Source organism: Sus scrofa, chromosome 3 (genome assembly GCF_000003025.6).
Source record: "Sus scrofa isolate TJ Tabasco breed Duroc chromosome 3, Sscrofa11.1, whole genome shotgun sequence".
Lineage (NCBI taxonomy): Eukaryota > Metazoa > Chordata > Mammalia > Artiodactyla > Suidae > Sus > Sus scrofa.
Window position 1 is genome coordinate 5,201,228 of NC_010445.4, and position 12,790 is coordinate 5,214,017.

The window sequence follows — 12,790 nt, forward strand, 5'->3', positions numbered from 1 at the left end:
TTTGAAAAACTTTAACAATTTATTAGTCTTATGTTCCAGTAAAATATTCACGTAATGTCAAAAGAATGGAATGACAGAGATGGAGCCGGCTACCTTGAATTAATTCCACATAAATATTTAAAATCTAAAAACCTCGGGATCGTCAGGCTGAGTAGAAATTTGATTCTTCAAAGCAAGTATTGCTTTACTATTGTCATGAATCCAGTCAATAATATGACCAGTAACCCGCAGTGGTGACCAAGATGCTTGCTGAGCTGTTGGTTAGCAGAGGGTGCGGCCAGCCACGGTCGGTCAGTCCAAGAAGAAGATGTTATTAAACTGCGTCGCACAGAGTTTCTTGACCTCTTCTGCAACAAGAACAGAAAACAGTGGCAAGTGTATCCGGGCTGTCCCTTCAAAGGTACAGGAAATACATCAATACCTTAAATTCTCCTGGAGTGAATTCGGGAATTCAAAAAAAAAGTCTGCATTAATTCTGACCTTAAATTCAGAAGCCCTGATTAGCAATGCTGATACATCAAGAGCAAGAAAATAAAAGCCTAAAACGCAGGCGCCTCAATGCTACCTAACGCTGCTTCTTTGGGCTGAGAAAGCCCAGAGGCAGCACTCGCGGTGCCTACGGCAGCCTGGCTTGGGGGTGCATGAGCGCGACTTCCAAAACCTCGAGGACTCTGATGCAGCAACACACAAACTCTAGCCGCTCCCCTGGACTGCAGGCCCTGGATTGCAGGCCCTGGACTGCAGGTGGAGCGCTCACGGCGGCGGCGCCGTCTTGACGTGACCCAACGCCTGTCTGAAATGAGGCGGGCGTTCACTGAGGGTGATTCCGATACACCCAACCAGTAATACAAGGCTGCGTATCAAGAGAACGTTTTTTTTCTCTTTAGGGCTGCCCTGCGGCCTATGGATGTTTCCAGGCGAGGGATCGAATCGGCGCTGCAGCTGCCGGCCTGCGCCACAGCCACAGCCACGTGGGATCCGAGCCGCGTCTGTGACCGACGGCACAGCTCACGGCGACCCTGGATCCTTGGCCCACTGAGCGAGGCCAGGGATTGAACCCGCATCCTCAAGGTCAGGTTTGTTACTGCGGAGCCACAGAGGGAACTCCAGAGAAGGGAGTTTTTATGCAGCAGGGACGTTCAAATTCTGCTCCAATACCAAATCCTATTTACCGTTGACTTCAATCAGGTTTGCGTTTTTTTGATTCAAGATAACGTACAGCTCCCGCTGGTCAGATTTCTTGCCAACAACCCAGTAATCACTCATGGCTTTCACGATGACCTCCTCGTCCTCGTCCTCTCTGTAAGACACGAGTGTCACAACGCAGGTACCACACCCACCGCCAGGCCCCCAGCAGCACCCGCACCCCACAGCCACTTGACAAGTGCGGGGGGTCACGTGTGAGGGACCGGCGCCCTGTGGGCCCCCGGGGCCCCGGACGGCGGTCAGGCCCTCCGGAGGGGCCGCGCGTGGGTCCCCGGGCTTCTGAAGACGGTTCGGCGGGTGGGCACCCCATCTGAGAGGCGGGTGCGTCTACCTGGTAAAATCGCTGTTGATGTCGCCCAGGATCTTCATCAAATCCGGATGAACAGACGTAAGGGACACGCTGGGCGTTTTCCTCATGTGGATCGTGCTCTTCTCTGCTAAGTTCATGTGGTTGAAGTATATGTACTTAAACTGGGGCTCCTTTTCAGACCTGCGAAGACACGTCGTTGAGACGGTAACATCCCGAGCACAACGACGCGAACCACACGGCCACTGTCAAAACCGTACACGGGCGATGGCGGAGGTGGGACTGGCAAGGGCGACGCCTTCCCAGCAAGGACCGCAGCCGGACAGAACATTCGGCAGCAACTCACTGGATATCCGCGCGGCAGCTGATGTGAATTCTCCAGAGAGCTGAAGAATGGATTTTAAAAATCAAAAACATCTAGCCATGGTGTGTTTTTTTTTTTTTCAAGTCATGTTTCACACACAGCACTCGTTAGTTGCTGGCTTAAAAAATAAATAAATAAAAGGCAACGTAAACCCGTACAGACCCTTTACCTGCGAGGGGAAGGAACAGCACGTGACGACTCTGGGCCCTGTGTTTCTAACTAAAATTTTACGTGGACACCCCAGTGCTCCTGTGTTGCCTGTGGCTGCTTTCACGCAGAAGGACAGGTTACTAGTTGAAACATACGCAGACCGTAAAGCTTAAAATACTGATCATCTGGCCCGTGACAGAAGACGTTTGCTGACCCCTAGAGTCTCTTATCCCCCGGTTCTATGCATGGACGTGCCACAGAACTGCCGCTGACACCGCGAGTACCGCAGCTTGCATCATCCGAAACAGCTCCTTCTAGAACATATCAGCCTTCTCCCAAGTACTCACATGGAGGACAGCCTTTCCTGCTGTGAATGGCTGGGCAATGCTACCCGGCTGTCTCCCGGGCCAGGGTCTGCGCCACCGGGCTCCCGCCCGCCCGCCCCGACCTCTGTGCCTGAACCCACACGTGGGGTCGGGCTGCGGGCCCGGCCGCCCGGCCCCTGGGTCGCAGCCTCTGCGTGCTTCCGGGTCAGCAGCCCCGCTCCGGAGGGCTGAGGGAGGAGGGTGACCCCTGTGTTACTGCCCATCCAGGCAAAGACAGAAGGTCGAGGATTCGGCTTCCAGGAGTTCTTCTCACACCAGAATTTGTGTCTGGTGAGCCCCTGAAACTGGGAAAAGCAAGTCTAAGGACAAGAAAAGCTGGAAAGATGAGTATGTTCAAAGAGGTTCGGAAAGTTGCAAACTCAGTCCTTTAGATAAACAAACTGCTCTCACCTTCAGTCAGACTGGACGTTCTGGCTGGCTGTCTAATGCTTTCTGGGGCTTTTTCGTCTTCCCCTCATTTCTAACGTGTAAATCACTCTTCTAAGAAGACGGGAGCAGCTCCCGTTGTGGCGAATCCGACTAGGAACCACGAGGTTGCGGGTTTGATCCCTGGCCTTGCTCAATGGGTTAAGGATCCAGCATTGCCGTGAGCTGCGGTGTAGGTCGCGGATGCAGCTCGGACCCTGCATGGCTGTGGCCGTGGTGGAGGCAGGCAGCAACAGCTCTGCTGAGACCCCTAGCCTGGGAACCTCCATATGCCGTGGGTGAGGCCCTAGAAAAGAAACACACACACACACACACACCACACAAAGAAGATGGGAATTATTTCTTTTGCACCCCAGATGGACATTTGCACTAGAAATGCTCCTTAGGTAGTTAAGACAGGTACAAATGTGGCCTCTTTTCACCCCACCTTCCATGAAGGATGCTATAAAAACAGAAACGGAAAGAACAGCTACTTGCAGTGTACTGTGAGTAAAAGAAAAAAGATCTCCCATCAAAGACAGCAACGATTCCTTTCACCCTGCAGGTTTACAGCTTATCAAACTGAACATCTGCTGGGGATAGTCTGGAATTAGCAGCAGCCCCGTTTACCTGGTCTCTGTACCAAAGAGCTAACACTCACTTCTTAATAATACTCAAGCATCTTTTCCCAAACAAAAATCACACAAATGTTCAGCCTTCCTAGAAAAGAATGTGCCGGGAGCTCCCTGGGGGGCTAGTGGTTAGGACACAGCGCTTTCCCAGCTGCGGCCGGCCGGGGTTTGATCCCTGGCCTGGGAACTGAGATCCCACATCAAGCCACTGCACCGAGTGGCCACAAACCAACCAACCAACCAACCAAACCCCAACACACACTAAATATAGTTCACCACGTCAATATGAAATACACCAGACACAGGAAAACAACACAGATTTCTTAATGATTTCTTCAGAGGTTCGGCAGGTGAAATGCTGTGGCACAGCCATGACGTCCCGCAGGACGCGCAAGGGCGGAGTCTACGCTTTTTCAGTTGGCGTGTCTAACTAAGTGTGCTCCTTTTTGGCCACCCCCCATGCGGCGTTCCCAGGCCAGGCATCAGAGCCGAGCTGCAGCTGCCACCCGAGCTGCACCTGCGGCTACACGGGATCCCCAGCCCACTGTGCTGGGCTGGGGGTCGAACCCGCGTCCCAGCACTCCCAAGACACTGCCACATACTGTTGTGCCACAGAGGGAACGCCTATTAAATTTCTTAATAAAAGATCTGCTGGGCTCTGCCAGCCCTTTCTTCACTCCTCTTTGCTCTTTTTCTTCTACTATTGGCTCAAAACTCGAGGGACGGGACGGGCCCTGGTTGGGAGGTCAGGGGCTTCCTGCAAGTAAAGAGCATCCGTTTCACTGAGGCGCCAGAGACTCAGCGGTGTCAGGACCAGGTGTGGAGAAGCTCTGCCAACCTGGGAAGCCTGCCTGGGCAGGACCCTGTGGGCTTCGAGCCAGCGGAGGAAACCCGCGGCTGTGCCGCGAGCGCCCAAGCGCCTGCCGCGTTTCCCCGCGGCCGCGGCCGGCGGGCTGGGAGCGGAGCCACCTGCCTCTCCCTCCGCTCCGGGCTTTGTTCCCGACGCAGCGGACGGTGGCCAGAGAGGTGCTTTCTAGGCGAGTGGGGCTCCTGGCTTGTCGTCCCTGAGCAGAGCGACCTCAAGGGAAAGACGAGACGTCCTCCGCCTCTGCCCCGACCTGCCGGGGCTCATCTTCCGCCTCCAGGGCCCCGGGGCGGAGCCTGGGCCCGAGGGCACCAGCCCTTACGGCTAAGGGTCACCCTCACTTCCTGCAGGAATCCCAGGGCGGTCACCTCCTGGGCGCCGGGCGTACTTCACACAGTTGTTGTAGAAGACGGATGGAAAGGATTATTACAGAAGGTGCTCCCGGAAGGAGTCCCGCCCGGTCCCTTCCCACGTCCTCCCCGCGTCTCCCATCAGCGTGATTAGGTCCTGAGGCACCAGACGGTTCAACACCCAACTGCTTACGACACCCCCAGCCATGGCCAGGCCGCCCACTCAACGGGAGAAAGACAAGCAAACAGAACCTGCCTATCCCCTTAGACACCAAGAAGCCATTCAAAAGACGCGCTGATCCCTACTTACTGGTTTAAACGGATGTGGGTAGGCCTCGGGCGCAGCCAGAAACAAAACCAACTAAACTGATGCTTGTACTATATATTTTTTAAACAGCTACAGATTTACCGCATGACATAGCTTTAAAAATCTATTATGTAAAACCTACCATATGTGTTTGGCACTGTGTTTAAATATGGGTACAAGTATAGAAAGAAGACAAATGAGGTAAGATTTCCTTTTTTTTTTTTGGTCTTTTTGGGGTCACACCCACGACATATGGAGGTTCCCAGGCTAGGGGTCGAATCGGAGCTGAGCTGTAGCCGCCGGCCTCCACCACAGCCACAGCCACAGCCACACCAGATCTGAGCCGCATCTGTAACCTACACCACAGCTCATGGCAACGCCGGATCCTTAACCCACTGAGCGAGGCCAGGGTTCAAACCTGCGTCCTCATGGGTGCCAGTTGTCTTCATTGGCCACTGAACTGTGACAGAGCTCCACGATTTCCAATATTTACAACACGGAACTGTTTAAAAATTAAGGACATAAATTACTCTCGAAAAAAGAAAAATGAAAAATAATTGACTTTTAAATTCTGGAGAAGAAAAATCTGAGCTGTCCCACGAATGAACAGAAATCAATCCCCAAGCCAACCCGCTCCCTCCACTCTTCAAAGGGTTGACCCCAGCCGATCTCCTAAGGAACAGGAGGAGCTGCAGTGTATAAAGTGCTGACTCAACACGCAACACTAGGCCCTGTGGACGCCTTCCAGCAGGGGCTGCAGCTAGGACAGCCGAGGTCCTGGAACTGGCCTCTGGGGCCAGGAACGGCTACCACAGCCCGCCCCAGCCCCCAACAGTCCCACCGCTGGGGTCTCTTCCTCCCTCAGGGCTGCCTCGGCTTTGCCGGGAACATGCCTTTTGGACGGCCCAAGACTGGCAGGTAAAATGGCTCGATGTGGGTCGGAAGGCTTTCAGGATGAAAAGTCGGTTTTTCTCTTGCACCCCAAAGCTTTTACCTCTCGTCGGCTGACAGTTTTGATGTGACAAAGAAAGCGTCGTATACCTGACACCTCAGGTGCATGGAGAACCACCTTCAGGTCCCCCTTCAAAGCCAAGAATGGCTACACTTCCAGAGTTCCTGCTCTCGGGCAGGCCCCTGAACTGCGGGGCGCTTCTGCTCCGTCCCGCTTTCCAGGTCTCCTCTCCCGCGGGCCCAGCGGTACCGTCAGCGGTTTCCCGACGGTCGGGAAACCATCCCCCAGACAGGGACTGACGGAGGGCGCTACACACGCGGAGCTGCGCCATGGCTTCAACTTCCCCATGCTTGAAGAGTTTCCTAACTCAAACATTCGAGAGAAAACTGCTAAGGAGAGGAGACTGAATAGCCAAGGCTGCCTCCTTTCTCCTGTCCAGTCCCAAGGACAGTGGACCCTATTTGCAAAGCAGAAGGGACTTGACAGCACGTTCACCTCTGCAGGTCCGTCAATGAGTTGCACCTGCCGAAAGCACAGGCCCAGCAGTGAACCTGTCCAGTCATCTCCCAAGGGCTTGGGGATGCAGGAAGCACGCTTTATCCCTCTCCACTCCCAACGCACAGGATCCAAAGCAGACTTAAGGCGCAGGCTTCCTTCAAAACAGAAGAGCTGCTAGTCTTACCTAAGCAAGACCTAAGCTGGCCAGGCGTTTTGATTCCCCGGCTATATCTTTTCTAAAACTAAGTAAGCTGTCAGGCCTGGGAGTCCCCATGCAGAAACAAAACCTACCCGTACTGTCATCAGGAGCCTGTGTGCGACCTCTCTGTCCACACCCAGGTAACACACAAGCACTACGAACATAAGGTTATAGATAAATTCGCAGCATTTTAGCCACTTCTCAAACGCACGGGAAGACCCTATAAAGAGAGCTTTTATTTTTCTAAGTACCTCCCATCTACTCCGTCGTTATAGTAACCTAACTTTTTACACTGAAAACAGAGTAGAAAGAGGTTCGACTTTTCACGGCTTTTTTAGAACCAACACGAGTTAACCCTGGGTCTCCTGATACTCAGCTCGAACCTTTCAAGAGGCCAAACTCAGCACCAACAGCCAGTGGCCTATCTTCTAGCCAACCTCACCAGGCACACGTCTGCACAACCAGAGGCAAAGTGCTTCCTGTCCCTGCACAGCAAAGCCCCACCGGTCACGACCGCCAGCGTGGCTCTCACAAGCTCGGCCAAGTGGGACCTGAGGAGCACGCTCGAGGCCAGGACCACAGGCACAGCCAGCGCACCTGACCCCACAGCTCACACCGCCGTCGGGGACAGAAAACCGACGTCATCGCAGGACAGAAACACTCAGCGACAGCTTCCCAGGAAGCTCTTCAGACGAGACTGAACAGGACACGTGTTCTCGGGACTGGGAGAAAACCCGACCCGACCGGGAACACCAGCCGTATTCCAAGTAAGACCCACTCTTCTCCTTCCCAAGTCAGTTCAGCGCTTGAAAATAAAGACGAAGCGGAGTACAAACCCAGATATCCTTTTGTTGACGTTGAACTGCTCGCAAATGTCAGACGCCAGCACCGTGAGCTGCGGCCCAACGATGCCGTCCAGTCTTCGGCAAAAATCCAACGTGGGCTGGATAGAAGCTGACGAGTAATCGAGAAACACCAGTGAGTGTTAGGATACTTTGTGTTAAAAACAAAAAGGTCGGTTTTCATGTTACCATCTTAGCAACAATATTCACATGCAGCCTTGACTGATCTGGGCCATAAACCAATTAAATGATCAGCTCCCCCTCCCCTCCCTGACACGAGAGAAACACAAGCGTCAGAATTAGTTATACTGAAGTTGAAAACGAGTCAAAAGACCTGTTTCACTGTGAATGCTGATTGAGGCACGCCCTGCGGGGTGTCAACGGGCTGCCTACCCCCAGGTGCCACAATGCTTTGCAAATATTACTGCCTTTCATCCTCAGAGCCCCTGGGAGACGAGTACTCCTGCCTGTTTCACAGGCAGGAAGGCATTAAAAAGGGGCCCAGGTCCTACGGCTGAGAAGCAGGGACTTGAACAACAGTAGAATTAGCACGTTAAGGTGGCAGAGGGCCCAGACAGAGGACAGGGCCTAACACAGCCTCCAGGTCGCTTCGGACAACACAAGCCATCACTTAGGAAGAGGACAGGGCGAGCTGTCAAGAGAAAAGGCTCGGCTCGTGGGTGAGATCAGGTGCAGGGGGTACCTACCATCGATCATAAAGCACACAGCCGCACTCATGGCCTGGAGGAGAAAGCAAACCAAAGATTAGAAAACGGTACCAGGAAAAAAAAAAAAAAAAAAAAGGACTTACATAAGCAAACGCAGTGGCCTGGCCTGAATCTTTATGAAAACACACCAACTTTATAAAGTCTTTTTTAGTCAACTGGAGAAATCTGGATATGGACTGGATGATATTAAGGAAGGCTTACTCATTTTGGCCCCGTGGGATAATGGCAGCATGATTATGGAAAAACAGGTGTCCTTACTAAAGATGCAAGATGAACTACGTATGAGGGAAACGACAATTTAAAATGTTCTAGCAAGAGACCAAAATATGAAGAGATGAAACATGAGCATATTATTAAGCTGTGTGATAGGTACCTAGGGATTCATTAGTCTAGTCTATTTTGGGGTATGTTTGATAATTTCCATTAACACAGGGTAAAAAAAAAAAAAAACAAACAGCACATGAATGCTACCGCGTCTCCCTTTTTATTACAGCAAGTGCTGCACTTCGGTCTTGAGTGAGTAACACTGCGGCAGGCCAGAGCATAAATAAAAGAGCCCCAAATACTTAAATCTACAAAGCCAGCGACAGTGTTAAGAGAGGTCAAACAGAACACAGCGGATTGTGATGAAAATGCAAAAGACCTCCTTCCCTGGGGCCTGTCCCCCCTGGCAATGTCCCTGGTGCCGCCGCTGTCCCCTTTAGACATCAGGGGATGCAGCCACCCTTCCCTCCTACCCTAGGGGTTTCAGCCACTCCAGTTCTTTCACGGGATGGACATCCTCCAGCCTCCCGTGGTTCATTTCTCAGGCCCCCAGCCACGGGCAAGAGCTCCTGAACGGCCGCTTCTTGGTACAGCTGCTAACATTCCCCCGACCCCGCTCCTCTCCCCACGCGGCCTCTCAGCCTCTGGCGGCGGCGGCTGTAACTGAATCTCTGCGGGGGTTGAGTACCATTCTCGCTATTCTGTAACTAGATCGTGAGTATCACCCGCCGGCCAACCGGCGGCAAACTGGGCGGCTTACAGGCCACGTGCATCCAATGCATGTGTTTCTCTGTGTTTGAACTAATTCTGACTTCGACGCCAACTCGCTTCCTACCACAATGCCCACTTCCGGCCTCTCCTCAAGGGTCAAGCGATCTGGGACCACTGGCTCTCCACGCTGGGGCACTACTGCGTGGATCTGAGCAGCGGCTGGTCTCCCCGGGACGCGAGCACCTCTGCGACACAGGGTCCTGGAGCCCGATCGGCCTGGCCTCGGGGCTGCCATCACGCATTTGTGCATCCTGTGCCTTTCAGGTTGACTGGCTGAGTTATGTTTCGACTGCACTAGTGGCATGTGGAAGTTCCCGGGCCAGGGACGAACCTTCACCACAGCAGAGACCCAAGCTGCTGCAGCGACAACGCCAGATCCTTAACCTGCTGAGCCACCAGGGAACTCCCACGTTGATTTTTGTTTTAATGTGCCTTTTGAAGTCTCTATTTAAAAAGCTGAAGAGGAGTTCCCGTTGTGGAACAGTGGTTAACGAATCCGACTAGGAACCATGAGGTTGCGGGTTCCGTCCCTGGCCTTGCTCAGTGGGTTAAGGATCCAGTGTTGCCATGTAGGTTGCAGACGTGGCTTGGATCCCCGAGTTGCCATGGCTTTGGCTAAGGCCGGCGTCTACAGCTCCAATTCGACCCCTAGCCTGGGAACCTCCATATGCCACAGGAGTAGCCCTAGAAAAGGCAAAAAAGACAAATAAATAAATAAAATAAGTAAAAAAATAAAAAGCTAAAGAATTTCCGGAGTTCCCATTGTGGCGCAGTGAAAACGAATCTGACTAGGAACCATGAGATTGTGGATTTGATCCCTGGCCTCGCTCCGTGGGTGAAGGATCGGGCGTTGCCGTGAGCTGTGGTGTGGGTCGCAGACACAGCTCGGATCCTGCGTTGCTGTGGCTGTGGTGTAGGCCGGCAGCTGTAGCTCCGATTAGACCCCTAGCCTGGGGACCTCCCTATGTCGTGGGTGTGACCCCAAAAAGACAAAAAAGACAAAAGACCAAAAAAAAAAGTTGAAGCATTTCAAATATATAAAAAAATGTCCACAGAACGGTATACACGAACTCCATGGACCATCCCTTTCTCAACGACTGTCAACTCTTGAACAATCCCGCCCTTCCCAACCCCCCACTGGCACGTTAATCTCAGACGCCACCATCATGTAAAGTGCACACATCTCAGAAGGTCCCTACAAGAGACAAGGACTCTTAGCAGCGCTCCGGGATGGTGGCATGAGGGGTGGTCTAGGCTCTCCCCCCCCCGTGAAACATCGTAACTGGAGAAAAATACTACAACAATCCCTCACATTTCCAGAAGGAAACTGTCCTTCAGGCAGACTGCAAATGGAGGAATGTTTCTACAAGAAAACCTGCTAAATCTCAGTATTACAGTCTTGTAGCTTTATTGCTGTAAACGCATGTGTTTAAAAAGAAGACCTCAGATCAACAGTGTAAGCTTCCTTCAGATGATCTTAGAAAAAAGAGGAGCAAACTAAACCTGAAGCAAACAGACGAACAAAGAGTAATGATTAGAGCAGAAATAAATTGAAATAAAGAATGGAAAAAGAGAGGAAAAAAATGAACCCAAAAGATGATCCTTTGAAAACTATCAAAAAACTGAATTTTTTTTTTTTTTTAGGGCTGCACTGGTGGCATATGGAAGTTCCCAGGCTAGGAGTCATGACAATTTAAAACGTTCTAGCAAAAAAACAAAACATGAAGGGAAGAGAGATGGAACTTCAGCGTATTATTAATTAAGCTGGGTGAGAGGTACCTTGGGATTCATATTTTACTATATTTTCGCGTATGTTTGATAACTCCCATTAACACTGGTTTAAAAAAAAAAAGAGCAAATGAATGTTAGTGCGTCTCACTTTTTATGGTAGCGTAACTGCAGTTATGCCTTTACTGACAGGAACCTGCAGCAGGCCAGACCACAGCCGCTTCTGCGACCTACACCACAGCCATGCTGGATCCTTAACCCACTCAGCAGGGCCAGGGATCAAACCCACATTCTCGTGGATACTAGATGGGTTCTTTACCACTGAGCCACAACGGGAACTCCGAAAGTGAAAAGTCTTTAGCTAGACTATCTAGACCAAGTGCAAGAGAAGACACACGTCACTAAAATCAGGCATGAGGAGTTCCCGTCGTGGCGCAGTGGTTAACGAATCCGACTAGGAACCATGAGATTGCGGGTTCGATCCCTGCCCTTGCTCAGTGGGTTAACGATCCGGCGTTGCCGTGAGCTGTGGTGTAGGTTGCAGACGTGACTCGGATCCCGCGTTGCTGTGGCTCTGGTGTAGGCCGGTGGCTACAGCTCCGATTCGACCCCTAGCCTGGGAACCTCCATATGCCGCGGGAGCGGCCCAAGAAATAGCAAAAAGACAAAAAAAAATAAATAAATAAAATAAAATCAGGCATGAAAAGAGACATCACTACTGACTTTAAAAAAGATCATACGGCTGTAATATTACGCAAAATGGTACACCAATGACCCGAGTAACTTCAGATGGACAGACTCCTAGAAGGATACAAACACACGCTACTGAAACTGACTCAACCGGAAATAGGGAAGATCACGAAAGGCCTCTAATAAGTAAAGAGACCCGTTAACAATTTAAATACCCTCCCACAAAGAAAAGCCCTGATGGAGTTCCCGTCGTGGCGCAGTGGAAATGAATCCGACTAGGAACCATGAGCGTGCGGGTTCGATCCCTGGCCTCGCTCAGTGGATGAAGGCTCTGGTGTTGCTGTGGCTGTGGTGGAGGCCGGCAGCTGCAGCTCCGATTAGACTCCTAGCCTGGGAACCTCCATATGCCACAGGTACATCCCTAAAAAGACAAAACAATCAAAAAAAGGGGGGGGGGGAGAAAAAGAAAAGCTCGCCAGCTTATTCTGAGGCCAAAACCAGACAAAGGCTTCAAAAGCAAAGAAAAGCACAGACAAACACCCCTTTTGGCCTGAGCTCAGCTGGACCAGCTGGACCTCTGGGGGGCTAGGCATCAGGTCGGCCACATGGGTGGCCAGCTGGGTCTGAGTAAAATCTCTGGACGTCAAGGCTTGGGTGAGCTTCTCTGGACGGCAAAATACTCCACCCACACGTCCCACGTCACTGCTGGGAGAAACGGGCTGTGCTGTCTGCATGACTCCGCCCAAAGCGGACAGATGGAGCTGGCACCTGGTTACCCCTGGACCCCGCCTGGCGCCCAGTCCCTGGGCTGACCTGAATCTGCACTGCTGTGACCTGTGACCATGACAGCCTGAGTTGTGGGTCCTTCAAGTCAACTACGGAGCCTGAGCATGGTCTGGGGGACCCCTGAACTCGCGGTTGGTGTGAGAAGGGTCGGGGGTCCTGGGGATGCTTGAACCTTGCTACGAGAAACCGCTCAGCTATATCCTTTTTTTTTCCCCCTTGCTTTTAGGGCCACACATGTGGCACACGGAAGTTCCCAGGCTAGCGGTCGAATTGGAGCTGCAACTGCCAGTCTACAAAACAGCCACAGCAACATGAGATCAGAGCGGAGGCTGCAACCTACACCACAGCTCGTGGCAACGT

General features: G+C 52.1%; 1 protein-coding gene across 1 annotated transcript in view; it reads right to left on the reverse strand.

Annotated features, from left to right (window-relative positions):
* CCZ1 (CCZ1 homolog, vacuolar protein trafficking and biogenesis associated) overlaps positions 1-12,790 on the reverse strand; it is a 27,367-nt gene continuing 14,577 nt past the window's right edge. The window contains exons 11-15 of the mRNA XM_003124281.5: positions 8,171-8,204; positions 7,458-7,575; positions 1,538-1,696; positions 1,173-1,300; positions 1-347 (exon numbers count right to left, since the gene is read on the reverse strand). Of these exons, the coding sequence (XP_003124329.2) occupies positions 292-347; positions 1,173-1,300; positions 1,538-1,696; positions 7,458-7,575; positions 8,171-8,204 (495 nt within the window). The 3' untranslated portion in view covers positions 1-291. The remainder of the gene's footprint in view (positions 348-1,172; positions 1,301-1,537; positions 1,697-7,457; positions 7,576-8,170; positions 8,205-12,790) is intronic.